The 18,304-nt window shown below is 40.5% G+C and overlaps 1 protein-coding gene across 1 annotated transcript in view; it reads left to right on the top strand.

Annotated features, from left to right (window-relative positions):
• Window positions 1–3,361, top strand: part of NKX1-1 (NK1 homeobox 1) — a 7,142-nt gene extending 3,781 nt beyond the window's left edge. The window contains exon 2 of the mRNA XM_075578987.1: window positions 2,589–3,361. Coding sequence (XP_075435102.1) covers window positions 2,589–3,361 — 773 coding nt within the window. The remainder of the gene's footprint in view (window positions 1–2,588) is intronic.
• The last annotated feature ends 14,943 nt before the right edge of the window (window positions 3,362–18,304 follow it).

Here is an 18,304-nt window from a genome sequence, read left to right as displayed (position 1 = left end):
CACGTGTTCCCTCTGACTGAGCACCCATGCAGGACTTGCATTGATTCCCTGTTGGCATAGTTTACAGCTACAGAATAAAAAACAATGTATTTCCTCCTATAGTTTTTATAGTAAGAAGTTATATAGACAGAGAGCTCCGACCTCGGCTACCGATCTGTACAATTCATGTTAGGATTGATCTTTGGTCTGTATTCTAAGTAACATAGATAACCAGGATATCCTGCGAGTGGACTTCACATCCCCTCATTGGTTGCATATTATACCCATTTTTTTACTAAGTGTAATTAACTTAAGCGGAGTATATCTGTAGTTTTCATATAATCACACACCACTGAGTGTGAATTAAGGGGATCATAATCCCGGGGTGCAAAGCTGTTTAGATCAAACGTGTAACATGTTTATTTTTTAAGAATAGGGAGGGAAATCACTCCAGAAACCCTTTATCCAAGTCTCTTTCAGCAAGTGGGATAATACTAGAGAAAAGAAAACCGAATCACCGCCAGGTACAACAAATAAAACAAATGTCACTGATTTTTATTTGACTTGGTTTTTATTTTGGTAAATCTGCGTTTTTTTTAACCAGTTTTGCAGCTGGGAGACTTTTATACATAACCATTTCTTAAAGTAAAAGCTGTAGATCAGCACCCAGTATTAGTGGATACCAGGGTATCTCTGTACCATTTCTGGGTCTGAGGATGGATGATGTAGTATTACTGCCAGGTGTAGCCCTGGAAATACTGGAGCTGTGATGTGCCCGGGTGACTCTGAATACACTGCAAACAAAATAGTAATAAGAAGAGGAAGATGCGCATGAATAATAATCATTATAATAATACCTGCTTAGTCTCTTGGTGAATTGTCATCTTTCTTGAGTTCATAATAGGGCAAGAGAAGGAAATTTCATTCCTTCGCACTGGGCTTCAGTTTAGTACCAAAAAGTAAGTGATAAACTCTCTGGGCAGAATCTCACTAATCCTGTCACAATGTGCTGTATGCTGACTGCGCTACACAGGGAAATATACAGTAGTATATAGCAGGTTTTTATATGTGTATAACATCTCCAGCCCAAAAGAGGTTACATGTACAATTAGAATGAGTAGCGTGGTCATAATGATTCGTTTGCAAGTTTTAAATAGTCCTGCCTCTAATTTCTGTTTTAAACAAATTCTCCCAATTGACCTGTTACTGTACCTGGGTTTTAGGTGATTTTCCTTTGTTTGTTTAGTCGGGTCAAAGGTACTTATTTGTTCATAGTTTTTTGTAACAGTCACTAATTCCTTCTTTCTTTCCTTCTTTCCCATCCATCTTTCTTTCTTTCCTGTTACTTTCTTTCCTTCCTTCTTTCCTGTCTTTCTTTCTTGTTCTACATACAGTATTTCTTCCTTTTGCAGGGTGCAGGGGCTGTGGTATAGTGAATGGGAAGTATTGTGCAAGGCAACAGGAAATAAAGTTTGACGAGTGACCCCAGTAATATGAAAATCATATTACTATTGGCTAAAAGTCGTTGCTTAATAAAACATTAAAGACAATAACTAGAAGATAATGTAATTAATCTTTCTCACCCAATCACTGCATACACTTAACTGACTGTATTTCTTCTTAGAAGCTAGTAACAGTTACAAGCGTCTGATGGACACATATTTAGCTGGAGGGTGCCCCTGTTGCAGAGATGAGTAACCGGTTACAGAAGAAGCCCCCAGAAGTTCCCCACCCTTCTCAAAGTGTTTACCAAACTCTGCCTAGTACTGTAGATCCGAAGTAGTTCAGTGAACTTTAGGGAACCCCAACCTGCACAGATCCTTCTGTCCCCAAACGGTGATGTTACCTGATAGGGACAACACTGCCTTATTACTTGAAACAAAACATTGTAGGGTTATTATGAATCTCAGTCCCATATAGCAGAAACATTTTGAATAATAGGGAACGGCATATGCACATAATGCATTGAATGGTAGCTTGGAAATATGAGGAAAGAGGGAGAGAGATTGAACAACAAATAGTCCTGGATACACTGGGGTAATTGTAAGACCATGTTGCAGCCTCTTCCTTGTATTTCACTGTGTGGCCGTATGAAAGCTCAGAACGTGCAAGTCAATGGGATGTCACCCGAGTCTTTATGTTTTATATCAGTGTTTATTTATGGTGCAGGTGTGGATATAAGATACAGGAGGGCTTTACACTTCTTAATTGTTAAAGGGGTCCCCTAACGCCATGTAAAGTTGCAATCCGACAAATAACCAATGACATGTTTAATAGTTTAAACCTAGGTGATCAGAGGAGAATAAATATATCTCAATTATTTACGAAACTTTTCCTGGCAATATAACCTGGAGTTTAATGTGGATTTTACCATCTTTACCTGTGCTTTTTCTCTTATTTGTCCTGATCAGTGGGTTATTGATATGCATACACTGTGCCCAAACCTTACCATTGAAGTGAAACAATGATGTATCTCCAGACCTTTGAAAATACTGAACATACCTATACAACCTTGTCCATGCGTTTCATTGCCATTAGTTCAACTTGGACCTACTGTATGTGACCCACAAGTAAGTTCCATGTTCTAACCAACTTTCTTGTGATTGCAGAGGATGGGGAGCTGTTCCGCCAAGTTGGAGAAGAGTGTCAGAACCAGGACTTCAGCCCCAGCCCTGGCAGCGACCTGGAGGAAGAGGAGGAAGAGGAGGATGATGAGGAGATCTGCAGCGAAGAGAGCAACCACTCCACCACCTCTGGGACAGTGGACAGGGATCCTGGTGGAGGGGCTACACAAACTGAGGATGCCATGCCAGGTATCAGCCCCTCTGGGTCCAGCCAGAGGGAGAACACGGAGAAGAACCAGCAGCAGAACCAGCATGGGAAACCCAAGAGGAAGCGCACTGGTTCTGACTCCAAGTCTGGCAAGCCCAGGAGAGCCCGCACTGCTTTCACTTATGAACAGCTGGTGGCGCTGGAGAACAAGTTCAAGTCCACCCGGTACCTGTCCGTCTGCGAGAGGCTCAACCTGGCGCTGTCCCTCAGCCTGACCGAGACCCAGGTCAAGATCTGGTTCCAGAACCGGCGCACCAAGTGGAAGAAGCAAAACCCCGGGGCCGACACCAGCGCGCCTACAGGAGGGTCAGGGCATGTGGGGGGCGGCGGGGGAGGCCTGGGAGGGGGGCTCAGCCCTCTCAGCCACTCGCCCCCAATGGGGAACCCACTAGCTATGCATGGCCACCCAGGCTACCCCACCCATGGGCCCAGTGGGCTCATGTGCGCTGCCCAACTGCCCTTCCTGCACGGCCCCGCCGGGGTCCTGTCCCCTTTCATGTTGGGCTCCCAGTCTTATGGGGCTCCAGCTTTCTACACCTCGCATTTATAAGGAGGGGCACCCTGAGAGGTCACTGACTGCCCCCCTTCCTGTGTAGGGGGTACTTGCATTGTGATCGCACTGGTCTCACTGGTGTGACTTTGCTCAATAAGCCCCCGCCGAGAGGGGACCCCTTATAATAAACAGCAGGAAGAACCTGCTCCATAAAAAAGACTTTGTATATAAAGGGGAAAGGAGGGGATACAATGTATTCTGATGAACTCAACCCAAAACATACCGCAGTGTACTCTCTCTCTCTCTCTCTCTCTCTCTCTCTCTCAATGTGTGCAGATACTTCACCATTTGTTTCAAAGATTACCAAAATGGTTGTTGGCATTTGTAATTGATGGATAACCCACACAATTTTTATTTAAACAATAATAGACAAAAAATACTATGAATATGTTCAACTCAATCCCGACCTGATCTCCTTGAAACAGACACTGATAGAGAAAAGGAAACCAGTAATCACATCATTGATCAGTCTTCTGTTAAGCACCAGTCAAACATTTAAGTGTTAGAAATATTAATATTTCTGGAAACTATTCATCCACTCCCCCACCCCCCAAATGAGTTTCGTAACTGGAGAATTACATTAGTATTAACAACATGAGGTGTGTATATATATATATATATTTATATATATATATATATATATATATATATATATATATTATAATAATAATAACCAAACGTTTGTAGCATCATGTCCTCCCTCATTGTATATGATGATGATGATAATAATAATAAGATGAAGAATACGAATATTATAATAATAATAATTGAAAGGCTTTCAACAATAATAATAACATACACATTCTGCATAATTTCTCAATTTTCAAATAAGTGTGAGCTGCCTCTCCCCTGTATTACCCAGCAATGATAATCTTACTGCCCCAGATATCCCACCAGGTATAGATATAGCAGCCAAACCAACTTCGACACTGACATTCACATCTATCAATATAATGTTATATTATATATGATAATAATTTTATATATATATATATATATATATATATATATATATATATGTGTGTGTGTGTGTGTGTGTGTGTGTGTGTGTGTGTGTGTGTGTGTGTGTGTGTGTGTGTGTGTGTGTGTGTGTGTGTGTGTGTGTGTGTGTGTGTGTGTGTGTGTGTATATATATATACATATATATATATATATATATATATATACACACACGGTGCTCTGCACAGAGGTTTCGTGTAATGTAGACCACCAACGAATCTCCCCTGCGGTTGACCCCTTTGATGCCGGAGCGTTGTTGCTCCCGCTGGTATTAAAGCATTTCCTCCTAAATTATACTTTTTAATCATTTTTTTTTTGCAGATACTTAAAAAAAAAACTGTAATCAGAAATACATGTAATAATCCTTCTGTAAATAAGTAAGTCACAGTTCTGGGACCCTTTTCCCTGGTGTTTTTTGTTTGACCACTGTAAAAAAAAAAAATCCATTTTTTGAATACCTACCCATTTTCCTCTCAGGGTAAATAGTTGATGAATAGACTGTATGTAATGTACATTGTTGCACAAACAATGGATCTTTCGTTCGTGGTATCACGATGTATGTATAATTTATCCACGTTATGAACTGAAGGAAAAAAAAGGGAACGACATCCATGGACTTCAATGGGTTAAGTCATGTCTTAAATAAGATGTGATCCTGAACTAGTCTGACTGATTTGTATTTATTTTATCTCATGGTTTGTTTTATTTTTTTATTCACTTATTTATGTAATATACGGATTATTACGTTTTAAATTTATAATTAATGTATGACATATAGGGTGTTATTATATATATATAAAAAAAAAAATATCAGAAGCACTTTGCTGAAAACTTTAAAACCGGCCAATAAATGGTCAAATAAATGGATATGAAATACTCGTTTTTATCTCGTGGTTTAAATATGTTTTTTTCTTCTTGTTTTCGTTTGCAGCCGAAAAAAAAAAAAAAAGTATTTAATCGTTTGGTTATTTCTTGTTCCTATTCCGATAATAGAATAAAGATAAATGTACGAACACATCTTCATTCATTAGGAAACAAAAACACGCAATTAAGGGCACACATTTGCTGTTACTAAAATACTATTTATTGATTGCCGGGGGAGTAACAAGGGGCCGCTTTTGCACAGGAACTGTGTTCAGTTTTTTTAACTTTATAAATACAAAAAATAATCTTCCAAAAAACGTAGAAGCCCTTTTTACAAAGTGACATTATTATTTATTATTATTATTATTATTATTATTATTATTATTATTAATATTAATATATTTAAATGTTGTTTGAAATTAAATTAAAATGTGACAAAAAATGCTAATTTATAGTTTCAGTTATAAGCTTTGTACATTCAGTACTGCACAGCTGATTCTTTTCATTCGTTTTATATATACTGTATATATCTAGTTTAGTTTGTCAATAATTGTGTGTGTGTATATGTATGCATGTCCGTACACACACACACACACACACACACACACACACACACACACACACACACACACACACACACACACACACACACACACACACACACACACAAACAATTATTGACTAACTACATTTCTTTGAAAGAAAGGCGTATAATAAAAATGTAAACCTGTTTGCGAAAAACCTTATTCTAAGCAATAGTACATTATTACAAGCTATCTTATGTAACCTGCTAAAGAAAATATTCATACAAAATAATTGTCATAATTATATAGGTATTTACCACCATCATCCATGTAAAAAATGAATACATCTTTGCTTCCCCAGATCATAGATTGGTGCAGTTACTGTATGTACAATATCCCATTAGGATGTATTTTATAATCAGAGTAAGGTATAGTTTTACTCTCCAAAATACTAAATGCGATATGTCTCATTAATAACTGGGCAGCTACATACAATATATTTCCCAGACACCCCATGACGCTGCATTTCGTGGTAATTATCAGAACTACAGAGGTATTCCTCAATATTTCCATAATATAATATTTCCAATAATTCCTAAACACTGTCAGGATAGATAGGTGGTGATTGTTACAATGGTGGCAGGAAACCACAGTATATCACATTTAAAGTAAAACAGGCATAGTTTATGATTAATGGCTGTTAGGCTAGTGCAACCATGTCTAAAAGATACTGATACACTTTCATGAATAAATGTAAGATGTAAATGTAAATAGGTCACGTGTAGTATTAAACCCCAAGATACCAGAAAATGTGTTTTTATTAATAACATCAAATTAGTGAAGGCACACATATATGTGTGTGTTTGTGTGTGTGTGTGTGTGTATATATATACATACATATATATATATTCATACATAAATATGTATACCTTCGCTACACATATATACTGCACATTATATATACATACATATCAATATGATTATCAGGTGCAGGGAGATCATTACACCCCAAGACGCCAGATAAGATCTAATGTCATGAATAATAGTTGATAGCCTGATAGAATAGAATGACACAGGTACCGTGTTACAGCCCAAGATACCAGATAACATGAGTATATTCACGAACAGTATTAGTAATTGTCAGCATGGTGCAGATACAACGTTAGACCTCACAATAGCAGACTGGTTCTTTCATGCTCTGATCCTGCAGGCGTTGGAGTATTGCAGAACAGCAGTACTGGTGCATTGGACACCAATGTGTTCAAATAGAGCTTGCCTTAAATCATGAATTGCTGATCACCAGATTAAAAAAAAAAAAAACATATGCGAGGGCTCTTCCAGCAGTGCAGGGGTTAATGGCTGTATTTCGCACTTCAGGTTCATGTCCTTTAGACCAGATGTACTCAACTCCAGTCCTCACGCGACCCCCACCATACCTCCCACCAGGTCAGGTTTTCAGGATATCCCTGCTTCAGCACAGGTGGCTCAATCAGAGGCTCATTTGAAGACTGAGCCTCTGATTGAGCCACCTGTGCTGAAGCTGGGATATCTTGGAAACCTGATCTGTTGGGGAGTGGGGGGGGGGGAGGCTTGAGAATTGGAGTTGAGCTCCCCTGCTTTACACTGCTCCTATTGCACATGCTTTGCCAGAAATAGGCTTTGATAGCTGCTTGTGTAGTGCACAGCTGACTACATTCCCAACGCAGTTTGCCATCCACTTCAACATCCTCCAGCCTCTGTGTGACAGTATTAAATGATATCTTTCTAATCCCATTAGCCCCTGCTTCTTGTTGGCTTCCTTGAGTGAGCATTTTTGACAACCTTTACTGGGGCTGCTGACACTTGAAGCGTGAGCAAGTTATAATTTCTGACAGGGAAATTACATCTTTCCACAGACATTGATGCCTTGCCATGTAAATGGCAGGGGCAGATGAGAGGGGTGGAGGTCTGGGGTGGGGGGTTACTGGGCTCTGTGGCTGCACCAGTTGTTTTCAGCCTGTGTTCCCTGCACATGGCCAGCAGATGGCGCAGCAGATAAAGTATTCACATTCTGTAGGGCTAGTGTGTTAATAATACTGTATACAGCACCGAGTTCTACTGCTGATTATATCAACCGTATTGAGCAACATGGAGCTAAGTGCAAAATACCGATTATGATGGATATGACCATTATTTATGGCATATTTTAATAGGACTTTGTGGTAGGACTGAGGTCACCACGAGAAGGATGTTGGATATTGCATGTTAGTCTTTTCCCTCCTGAATCCTAGCTCTACTATATACAGTACCTATCATCCCCTGCCAAGAAGCGAACATACCAAATAAGACCCCCCTACAGCACTCTTTAGAACCACACTCCCCTTACTACCTTGTGTCTCCACTCTCCCCCTCTCTTTTACATTGAAAGCTTATTCTAACAGGTCCTCCTTACAGCTAGATCGTGTGTGATGAGATTATTTTAATAACACGAGGTCAGGCTCTGAAGTCAGATGTTGGGAGGCTCAGAGGAATTGTGAGGGATTACTTTATCACCCAAAGGGTTGTGCATCCATGGACCAGCCTCCCAGCAGAGATGGTGAAGGGTAAATCGTCCCAAATAAATTCAAATGATTGGTGATAAACACACGGCCTGTGCTATGTAGGAACAGTCCACGAATCTAAGAGCCAGACATGTCACAGCAACTAGGGAAGTGGGCCAAATGGTTCATTAATGCTGTAAGTTTCTATGTTTGACATACCCACTGTGCTGCTGGCTATATACACTGGCACTTTATAACGATAACACTAGTGTTTTATCTTATTTTAAGGCATTGAAACACCAAGTGCTTGTGTTTTCATCAGGGAGGTGCACATGAACAGAAAAACACATAAAAATTGATCTTCGCTAATACTAACTTCCCAGGGAAAATCAAAACGTTCCCCTGGAGACCATGTCATAAATTAATAAAATTGGTTTCCTTCATATAACATAATTGGTATTACCTTGTAGTTCTGTAAAGCTTCAATTAGGTGTGTGTGTGTGTGTGTGTGTGTGTGTGTGTGTGTGTGTGTGTGTGTGTGTGTGTGTGTGTGTGTGTGTGTGTGTGTGTGTATATTATTTTGTACTCATAAATAAACTAGACCAGTCAAAATACTTTTCCATGATACACAAAAAAAAAAAATTTTTATTTATTAAAATGTTTTACCAAAAAGTACTACATTGAGAGTTACCTCTCGTTTTCAAGTATGTCCTGGGCATAGAGTTAAAATGACAAATAATACATGGTTACAAATACATAGTTACATAAGTGAACAGGGTATACATTATATACAAGACATTGCATGCACATTGGTTAGGTAAAGGGATTTTATACTGTAATATAGAGAGAGAAAAATAACCGCCTCAAACCCCAGTTTAGATCAACAAGGAATATGAATAGACTTGAGCGGAACAGTTAGGGGAAAGTTACTGGATAATGTCACATTTTGCTTGTCTGGTTTTCATTTTTCCCAAATTTTGTGGTGTCTGTTAAACTGCAAAAACAGAGCTCAATAAAAATCTGCTAGTGGCAAATGTATCATCCCTAACAAATAGTCTTGTTACATTTGAGATAGAAGCTAAATAAATGAGATACTACTTTGCTCTTTTGCTCCATCTGTGTTGCAGAAAACTCTAGAAATGAGAAACAACATGATAGTCACAGAGATTGTTTTATTTATTTGTATTTATAAAAATGCTTTACCAGGAAGTAATACATTGAGAGTTACCTCTTGTTTTCAAGTATGTTTGACACTTTCCCCCCTGAATATACAGTATTGCAACTTGCCCAATGACCTGGAGAAGACAGCTGCCTGTCATAGGTTAAAGGGAGCCTAGATTCCTCACGCTGAGCTGTTGGTTACATGCTATGATTAATAGATACATTGAGTAGTGATATAAACATTTTGTATCAGACAACACACACACATCATTTCAAAAGGTCAGCAAAATCCCCAAAGTCTTTTCAGTCATTGGACTGTACTTTGTACAATTGTATCCTCTTGGCTACTAATCTGCCCTGCCTAACACATAAACCCTGGTACCAGTGCAGGCAGTGTTAGGGTTAATCTGGGTGCCACTGTAGTAAACAACTCCCTTGAGTGGCAAGGGGAGTGGGAATGAGGCCTCTGTGCTGCCCTATCAGGGGCTCAGACCAAGGACCCCCCCCCCGGGTACAAAAGGGACAGCAGATACAAGGGAGTGGGATACTACCCCTCACTCCACCAGGGAGTAGGGGAGCAAAGGATAGAACTTTGGGGCGTCAAGCCCAGGAACCCTAAGAAGAGTGTACCTGTTGTACACTATGTACGGATGTACAAGAATAAAGACCAGTTGCTGCTTTTATACTCCTGCCTGTGACTGCAGTTTATCAGGGTGAGTGCAAGAAGGTTTTCCTGCAGGAACTGCACCCAGCTCTGCTGGGGTCTGCTGAGGCACTGCACCCAGAAAGAGCTGAGAATATCCTGAAAGCCTGTCCTGTCTTCTCCACTGCCATCGGCGGACACTCAGCAATCCTGTAAGCCTCACAGGTGCAGCACAGCGAGAGTGCAGGTAACAGTGACATCTCCCAGAGGATGGGGGAACACCTGTCACACAGTGATGTACGGTGTTGTTCTCAATGTCACCGGTATATCCCAACCCCCTTCCGTATCTAGTGAATTTTGCCCTGGAATAGATCACATGGTTAGAGGGATAAATCAAATGTACATTCAACCTGTGAAAACCGATTGTACATGTCAATATTATATAACATTCATTGTTTTGTAAAGTAGGCCCCAATGTCCTTCTTCAGGACCCGTTATTCCTGACACACGTGCTCTCTACGGTCTACTTCTCCCGCTGTTTTAGAGTGTTCACTTGTACATTATAAATATATACCAAATTAGGGGGAAACACTCCCAACCAAACAGGAGAGTCTGTAGACTTTTTATTTTTTAAATAGAATTTTTTTGTTGTTAAATTTAAGGTAACGTGCATATACAAAGAACATACATTATTAAACAGATTATAGTCACAATGACCAAACATTATACAACGGTCCGACACACCAGACAATTCCTTGATGTTTCTATAAGGAGTGCCCCACCTCTACATCTATATAACACTTGTACATTATAAATCAGCATAGTGAAACTAACCAATCAGAATGCTGTATTCAGAAAACCTATTATTCACTGATGGAGGGATAAATTGCGGCCTGTGCAGTGGATGAACCAGTTTGAATCCCGGTATCAGCTCCCCTTCTGACCATACGGCACATTCCTTTAACTCCCTGTTAAATGGGCAAAAAAATTCCAGATTTCGAACCTGCCATGAATTATCCAGCTCCTCTCACCCGCGAATTTCGGCAGATCCTTCTGAAAAAGACAGATTCCAGGTTTTTTTTCCGGATCACTAAAAAAAAGTCTGATGGATTTGCAGCGTCTTGGAAATTCGAAGGGCAGATTACGCATGGATTAGGATTTTTGGTAGAGAGGTGTGCCTGTGTTTTATTATTCTAGTGTCTCTCTCAAGATGTATGTATCTATATCCCCTCAAACCTCTCTCCAAATACCATAGGGAGAGACACCTCTGCTTACAAAGGAACACACCTAAGGTACTTGGGAGATATGCTAATGAGATACGTAAAGTATCTTTAAATTAGTTACATCCAACACTTCCTAAAAGAATTTCCATAAGAACTATATTGAATTGTCAAGTCTAAATTATCTTGTGGGGTACTGGTGTGAGGCCCAAGGATTAGGATTACGATAGAACACACCAGAACCAGTATGAACCTTAAGGCCTTGACCCCGCTGCCTACTACAGCATCCGCTGTGGCGGACGCAGCACGGACGAGAGCCCTCCCCTCAGTGGCGCCGGGCCGCTGTGAGGGGGGGCCGCAGCGCTGGGGCGAGAGCTGCTCCTGCTCTCAATAGAATTGAGAGCAGGACTCGCGTCGAGCGATACGCCACGCCCCCCGGCGGTTCAGCCAATGAGGGCGAACCTGCCGGGTGATGTCATGGCCGCGCCCCCGTCACTCCCCCCGCCACGCCCCCCCCCCCCCCCCCGTCTCTCTTTTTGCAGTGAGCTGCAGACCAGGTAATCGGCTGCACGCGCCCGCCTATCTCGCGGGCGTGCGTTGCAGCGGAGATACCGGGGCCTTAGGCTGAGCCCCGGTGGTACACACCACAGCACAGACCTCTATGGGGGAGGCCCCAGTGGCCGTGTGTGTGTGGGCGCGCAAAGCGCTGTGATGCGTACTCTGGCAGGGAAGACAATTTTGTCTTCCCGTGCCGCGACACGGTCAAGTGGCTGCCCGCAGCCAATGGCAGGGCAGACATGCCCCGTCATGGCCATGCCCCGCCTCATGGCCCCGCCCCCGCGCTCTCCCTAGATCTCCCCTACAGACCGCCGATCGCGACTGTAGTCTCTGCACGTGGCATCATGCGCGTGTAGCAGGGATGACTGGGGCCGTAGCCGAAGGGCTCACCTCCAGCCAAGGCCCATCTGAGATTTTCTGTAAACCAAAAGGCCAGTCGGAAACTGATCGACACCTCCTTCCCTCTCCACACCTTCACTCCCCTCCCCAAGAGAATAGTGACACCTCTCCATCACTCCCCCAACCGTTACCTCCACCCTCCCTCCCCCAAGAGGCGCTTGTCAAATACACCCCCACTCCTCTAGAATAGCAGCACCCCTCTGTCCTTCCCTACCTCAAAATAATAGAGGCACCTATTCATTCTCCATCCCCCACCTCTAATGTTCAGGGATAGGAGCATTAGTTATTTTAAAATGTAATTTATATATATAAAAAAATAATAATAAACACACACACATTTCACTTGTAACACATGTTAAAACGAAATACCCCACCTTGAGAAAGGTTCACTATGTTGAACCGAAACGTTTGAGATTGAAATAAAGCTGCTATCGCTTTTCAAGCCTTTGCAGGGCTGCTCTTCTTCGTATGTGAAAACAAAACACTGTCCACACGACTGTATTTTGTTGTCGCATTTATTATGAAAAAAATAGCTTTACATTCAGTTAATTGCATTGAGTAGCTGCACAGCCTGCCTGCCTGCCCTACCAGGATGTGAGTATTTGCATATTTTTCAGGGGAACCTGCCGATGAGACAGATGGTGAGTGGGTTGCACCACACACAACCTGTCTTCAGGAGGATAGTACCCATTATATGACACAATAGGTACTATATCAATTGTTAGTACCCTGGTACAGTGGTCTGGCTTATTATTATTTTGAGATATACCTGCATTTGAGCGCTTCAACTATTTTCCATAAAGACTACATGCTGTCTTTTCTCCCATTGGGCAGATAGTTATTGCCATAAATCTCTCTTCTCTCGGAATTCCGATTGCTCCACTCTAATTGTCAGAGGGATTTGCAATGCGTTTCCGAGCCAAACTCCTAGCGAGAGAGTGAAGAAGAGGCTTTAACGATACGGGCATGAGATACTAAGGAGGGGGGATATTCTGATGACAAACACAAATTGATTTCAGACTTTTCATAAATATTTTACAGTCTACTGGCAGGAGTAACATTCATTAACGACTGAAAGAATAAATGAAATCAATGGGGTGTAGAGCTGAGACATTACCTTGTAATTATGCAAATTATGAATGTAGGGGAAAAAAATGACCAAAATGGTTCAAAGCAATTGGGAAAATCTTGGAGTTTAATGTCCCTAATCTAATTATCCCCAGATTTTTTTTTTTCTCAAGCAAATGTTTCTAACACATTTAGTTTAATACATTAAAAACATTGGGGAAGATGCCAGTTATTACTTTGTTCTTAACTTGTTGGTTCTTAGGGGCAGTTTGCGTGATTAAGATGGTAAATTGCCAAACTGAAATGAGTGATTATTTGAGGGATAGTCATCTTCTCAATGTCCTAACTTGAGGGTCAAAAGTAAATTTGACTAATAGTGCTTGAGTTTTAAAAAATAATCAGGGAGAATATTTTGCTTTCCCACGAACATTTGAGGAATTGTATCTTTAAAGGAGCAATCCATATTTTTTTTTTTTTTTACAGAGTATTGAATCAGTGGGTCTCCAGAGCTGAACACATTGATTTAAGCTGCGGGGACCCCCTGCTTTCAGAGATACTCACCACTGTAGCAGGTGCCGGAATCTCTCTGCTTTTTAAAGCTCTCGTGTCACATGGGAAGCTGCATCGGATGACATCACGACTTCCTATTGGTCCGCAGGACACAGGAGCTCCTGAAAAGCGGCCCTCGTGTGATCCCTGCTAGCCCAGCAGAATGGCTACCGGCCCTCACTACTGAGCTAAGTATCTTCTGAGGCCGGGGGTCCCTCCTGCTTCAATCCTCTCTCTCTCTCTCTAAAAAAAAAAGTAACTTTGCATGTTGGAATTTCCGCTTTAAGTGGCTAATACAGAGAAAGGCTGCAGTATGAATATATGTTTATTTATGAAGCGCCAGCAACGTACACAGCGCTTCACAGAATTATAATACAGACAGTACAGGTACATAATATAGAAAGTTACACAAGTGTGTTAAACAGGAAGGTAAGACACAATTCAGGCGACCCTGCCCTACAGAGCTTACAATCTAAAAAGAATGGGAGACATATAGAATACAATAGGTGCAAGTGCATTATGGGACATATATTTGAGGTTGAACGTACAGGTCTGTACATCAGGAGTGCAAGGAGCCGCCTCAGGCCTAACTTAACTAAGTGCTTCGCTGGGAAGTGAGTTTTCAGGTCTGACAAGAAGTTGGGCAGAGCGCAAGTTCCACAGATATGGTCAAAAGGGTTTGAAACGTGCACGGCTGTAGTGAGGAATAGAGCAGAGAGGAGATCGCATTCAGCAAAGTGTAAGGGACAAGAAAGAGTATAGCTGGAGATTTGTGAAGATATGTAAGAAGGGGTTACATAGTTACATAGTAGATGAGGTTGAAAAAAGACTTCCGTCCATCAAGTTCAACCTATGCTAAATTTAGACAACAGATACTTTATCCTATATCTATACTTATTGATCCAGAGGAAGGCAAAAAAAAACCCCATTAAGGGAAAAAAATAATTCCTTCCTGACTCCAAGAATTGGCAATCGGATTAATCCCTGGATCAACATCCTTCCCATGTATACTTATTTGGTATATCCCTGTATACCTTTCCCATCTAAAAAGATGTCCAACCTTTTTTTGAACAAATCTATTGTATCTGCCACCACAGTCTCCATGGGTAATGAATTCCACATTTTAACTGCCCTTACTGTAAAGAACCCTTTCCTTTGTTGCTGGTGAAATTTCCTTTCCTCCAACCTTAAGGGATGGCCCCGAGTCCTTTGTACTGCCCGTGGGATGAATAGTTCTTTTGAAAGCTCCTTGTATTGTCCCTGAATATATTTGTATATAGTTATCATATCCCCTCTTAGACGCCTCTTTTCTAATTTAAATAAATCTAATTAAGCTAGCCTCTCCTCATAAGTTAGAATGTCCATCCCCTTTATTAATTTGGTGGCTCTTCTCTGCACTCTCTCTAGTTCCATAATGTCTTTTCTTAGGATTGGTGCCCAAAATTGTACTCCATATTCAAGGTGTGGTCTTACTAATGCTTTGTAAAGGGGCATAATTATGTTTACTTCCCTTCCATCCATTGCCCGTTTGATGCAAGATAAGATCTTGTTTGCCTTTGCAGCTACTGCATGACATTGGGCACTATTGCTAAGCCTGCTGTCTACAAGCACTCCTAAATCCTTCTCTATCAAGGATTCCCCAATATATCTCCATTTAATTTGTAAGTCGCCTTTTTATTCTTGTATCCCAAATGCATAACCTTACATTTATCTGTATTAAATCTCATCTGCCATTTACCTGCCCACGTTTCCAGTCTCTCCAAGTCCTTCTGAAGAGAAATTACATCCTGCTCTGATTCTATTACCTTACACAATTTAGTATCATCAGCAAAGATGGAGACTTTGCTCTCGATCCCAACCTCAAGATCATTAATAAACAAGTTAAAAAGCAGGGGTCCCAGTACCGATCCCTGAGGTACTCCACTCACGACTTTAGCCCAACCTGAAAAAGTTCCATTTATGACAACCCTCTGTTGTCTGTCCTTTAACCAGTTTTCAATCCAGGTGCATATATTATTACTGAGTCCAACTTTCTTTATTTTATACACCAACCTCTTGTGTGAAACCGTATCAAAAGCCTTTGCAAAATCTAAGTATACCACATCAACAGCATTACCCTGGTCTAGATTCCTACTTACCTCCTCAAAGAAACAAATAAGGTTAGTTTGGCAAGATCTATCCTTCATAAATCCATGCTGACTATTACTAATAATTTTATTTTCCATTAGGTATTCCTGAATATTATCCCGTATTAAACCTTCAAGTAGTTTCCCTACTATTGAAGTCAGGCTTACAGGTCTGTAATTTCCCGGTTGTGATCTAGCTCCCTTTTTAAATATAGGCACCACATCTGCTTTACGCCAATCTTGTGGTACTGAGCCTGTGGAAATGGAGTCCTTGAATATTAAATATAATGGTTTTGCTATTACTGTGCTTAACTCCTTGAGAACTCTTGGATGTATGCCATCGGGGCCAGGTGCCTTATTAACTTTAATTTTTTCAAGTCGCTTATGAACTTCTTCCTCAGTTAACCAATTGTTCATTAATATGGAGGTTGTGGCTTCCTCCTGCAGCACTACTATTGAACTTGATTCTTCCCTGGTAAACACAGAGGCAAAGAATTTGTTTAATACCTCAGCTTTTTCCTTATCTCCAATAATCTGCCTACCCATCTCACACTGAAAGGGTCCTATATTTTCTTTTCTCATTTTTTTGTTATTAAGGTACTTAAAGAATTTTTTAGGGTTGACCTTACTTTCTATTGCAATCCTTTTTTCATTATCCATTTTTGCTAATTTGATTGCCCTTTTGCAATTTTTGTTACATTCCTTATAATTCTGATACGATGTCTCTGTCCCATCTGACTTAAAGAATCTAAACGCCTTCCTCTTCTTGTCCATTTCCTCGCCTACCTGTTTATTTAGCCACATTGGTTTTGACTTATTTCTTTTATACTTATTACCCAAGGGTAATGCTTTTCTAACAATGTTTTAAAGACTGCCCATTTATCTTCTACATTTTTCCCTGCAAAAACATCATCCCATTGTATTACTACTAGATTAGACCTCAGTTTATTAAAATCTGCCTTTCCAAAGTTGAAGGTCTTTGTTGAACCCAAGTATCTGTTTTTTGATAATTTATTTCAAATGAGACCATGTTATGATCACTGTTACCCAAATGTTCCAGGACTTGAATATTTGTTATTACTTCTACATTGTTTGATATGACCAAATCCAGAACTGCCCCTCTCCTGGTTGGTTACTCAATAATTTGGGTCATATAATTGTCTTTAAGCACCCCCAAAAACCTGTTCCCTTTTGTTGTAACGCTAATCTCATTGCCCCAGTCTATGTCTGGATAATTAAAATCCCCCATTATGCAAACATGACCCAGTTTTGATGCCTTCTCCATTTGCAAAAGTATTTTAGCTTCCTCAATCTCACAGATATTTGGTGGTTTATAGCATATTTCCACAAACATTTTCTTTATACTTTTACCTCCACTGCTAATTTCTATCCACAAAGTCTCTACATTTTCATCATTCCCTTCATAGACATCATCCATTATAATAGGTTTTAGATCCGGTTTAACATATAAACATACTCCACCTCCCCTTCTATTTGGCCGATCCTTCCGAAAAAGAGAATAACCCTCTAAATTAACTGTCCAGTCATGAGTTTCAAAGAATGTATATCAAATAAGCTTTATTGGCATGACAAAAGAACATTTCAGCATTGCCAAAGCATCAATATTAGGGGGTAGGGTATAATGGTCACACAGTACATGAATAACAGGGGGTAGGGTATAATGATTACACAGTACATGAATAACAGGGGGTAGGGTATAATGGTTACACAGTACATGAATAACAGGGGGTAGGGTATAATGATTACACAGTACATGAATAACAGGGGTAGGGTATAATGATTACACAGTACATGAATAACAGGGGGTAGGGTATAATGATTACACAGTACATGAATAACAGGGGGTAAGGTATAATGATTACAGCGTACATGAATAACAGGGGGTAGGGTATAATGATTACACAGTACATGAATAACAGGGGGTAGGGTATAATGGTCACACAGTACATGAATAACAGGGGGTAGGGTATAATGATTACACAGTACATGAATAACAGGGGGTAGGGTATAATGATTACACAGTACATGAATAACAGGGGTAGGGTATAATGATTACACAGTACATGAATAACAGGGGGTAGGGTATAATGATTACGCAGTACATGAATAACAGGGGGTAGGGTATAATGATTACACAGTACATGAAAAACAGGGGGTAAGGTATAATGATTACGCAGTACATGAATAACAGGGGGTAGGGTATAATGATTACACAGTACATGAATAACAGGGGGTAAGGTATAATGATTACACCGTACATGAATAACAGGGGGTAGGGTATAATGATTA

Source organism: Ascaphus truei, chromosome 1 (genome assembly GCF_040206685.1).
Source record: "Ascaphus truei isolate aAscTru1 chromosome 1, aAscTru1.hap1, whole genome shotgun sequence".
In the NCBI taxonomy this organism is placed as follows: Eukaryota; Metazoa; Chordata; class Amphibia; order Anura; family Ascaphidae; genus Ascaphus; species Ascaphus truei.
Note: the sequence above shows the minus strand (reverse complement) of the source record. Positions and strands in the feature narration are given on the sequence as shown.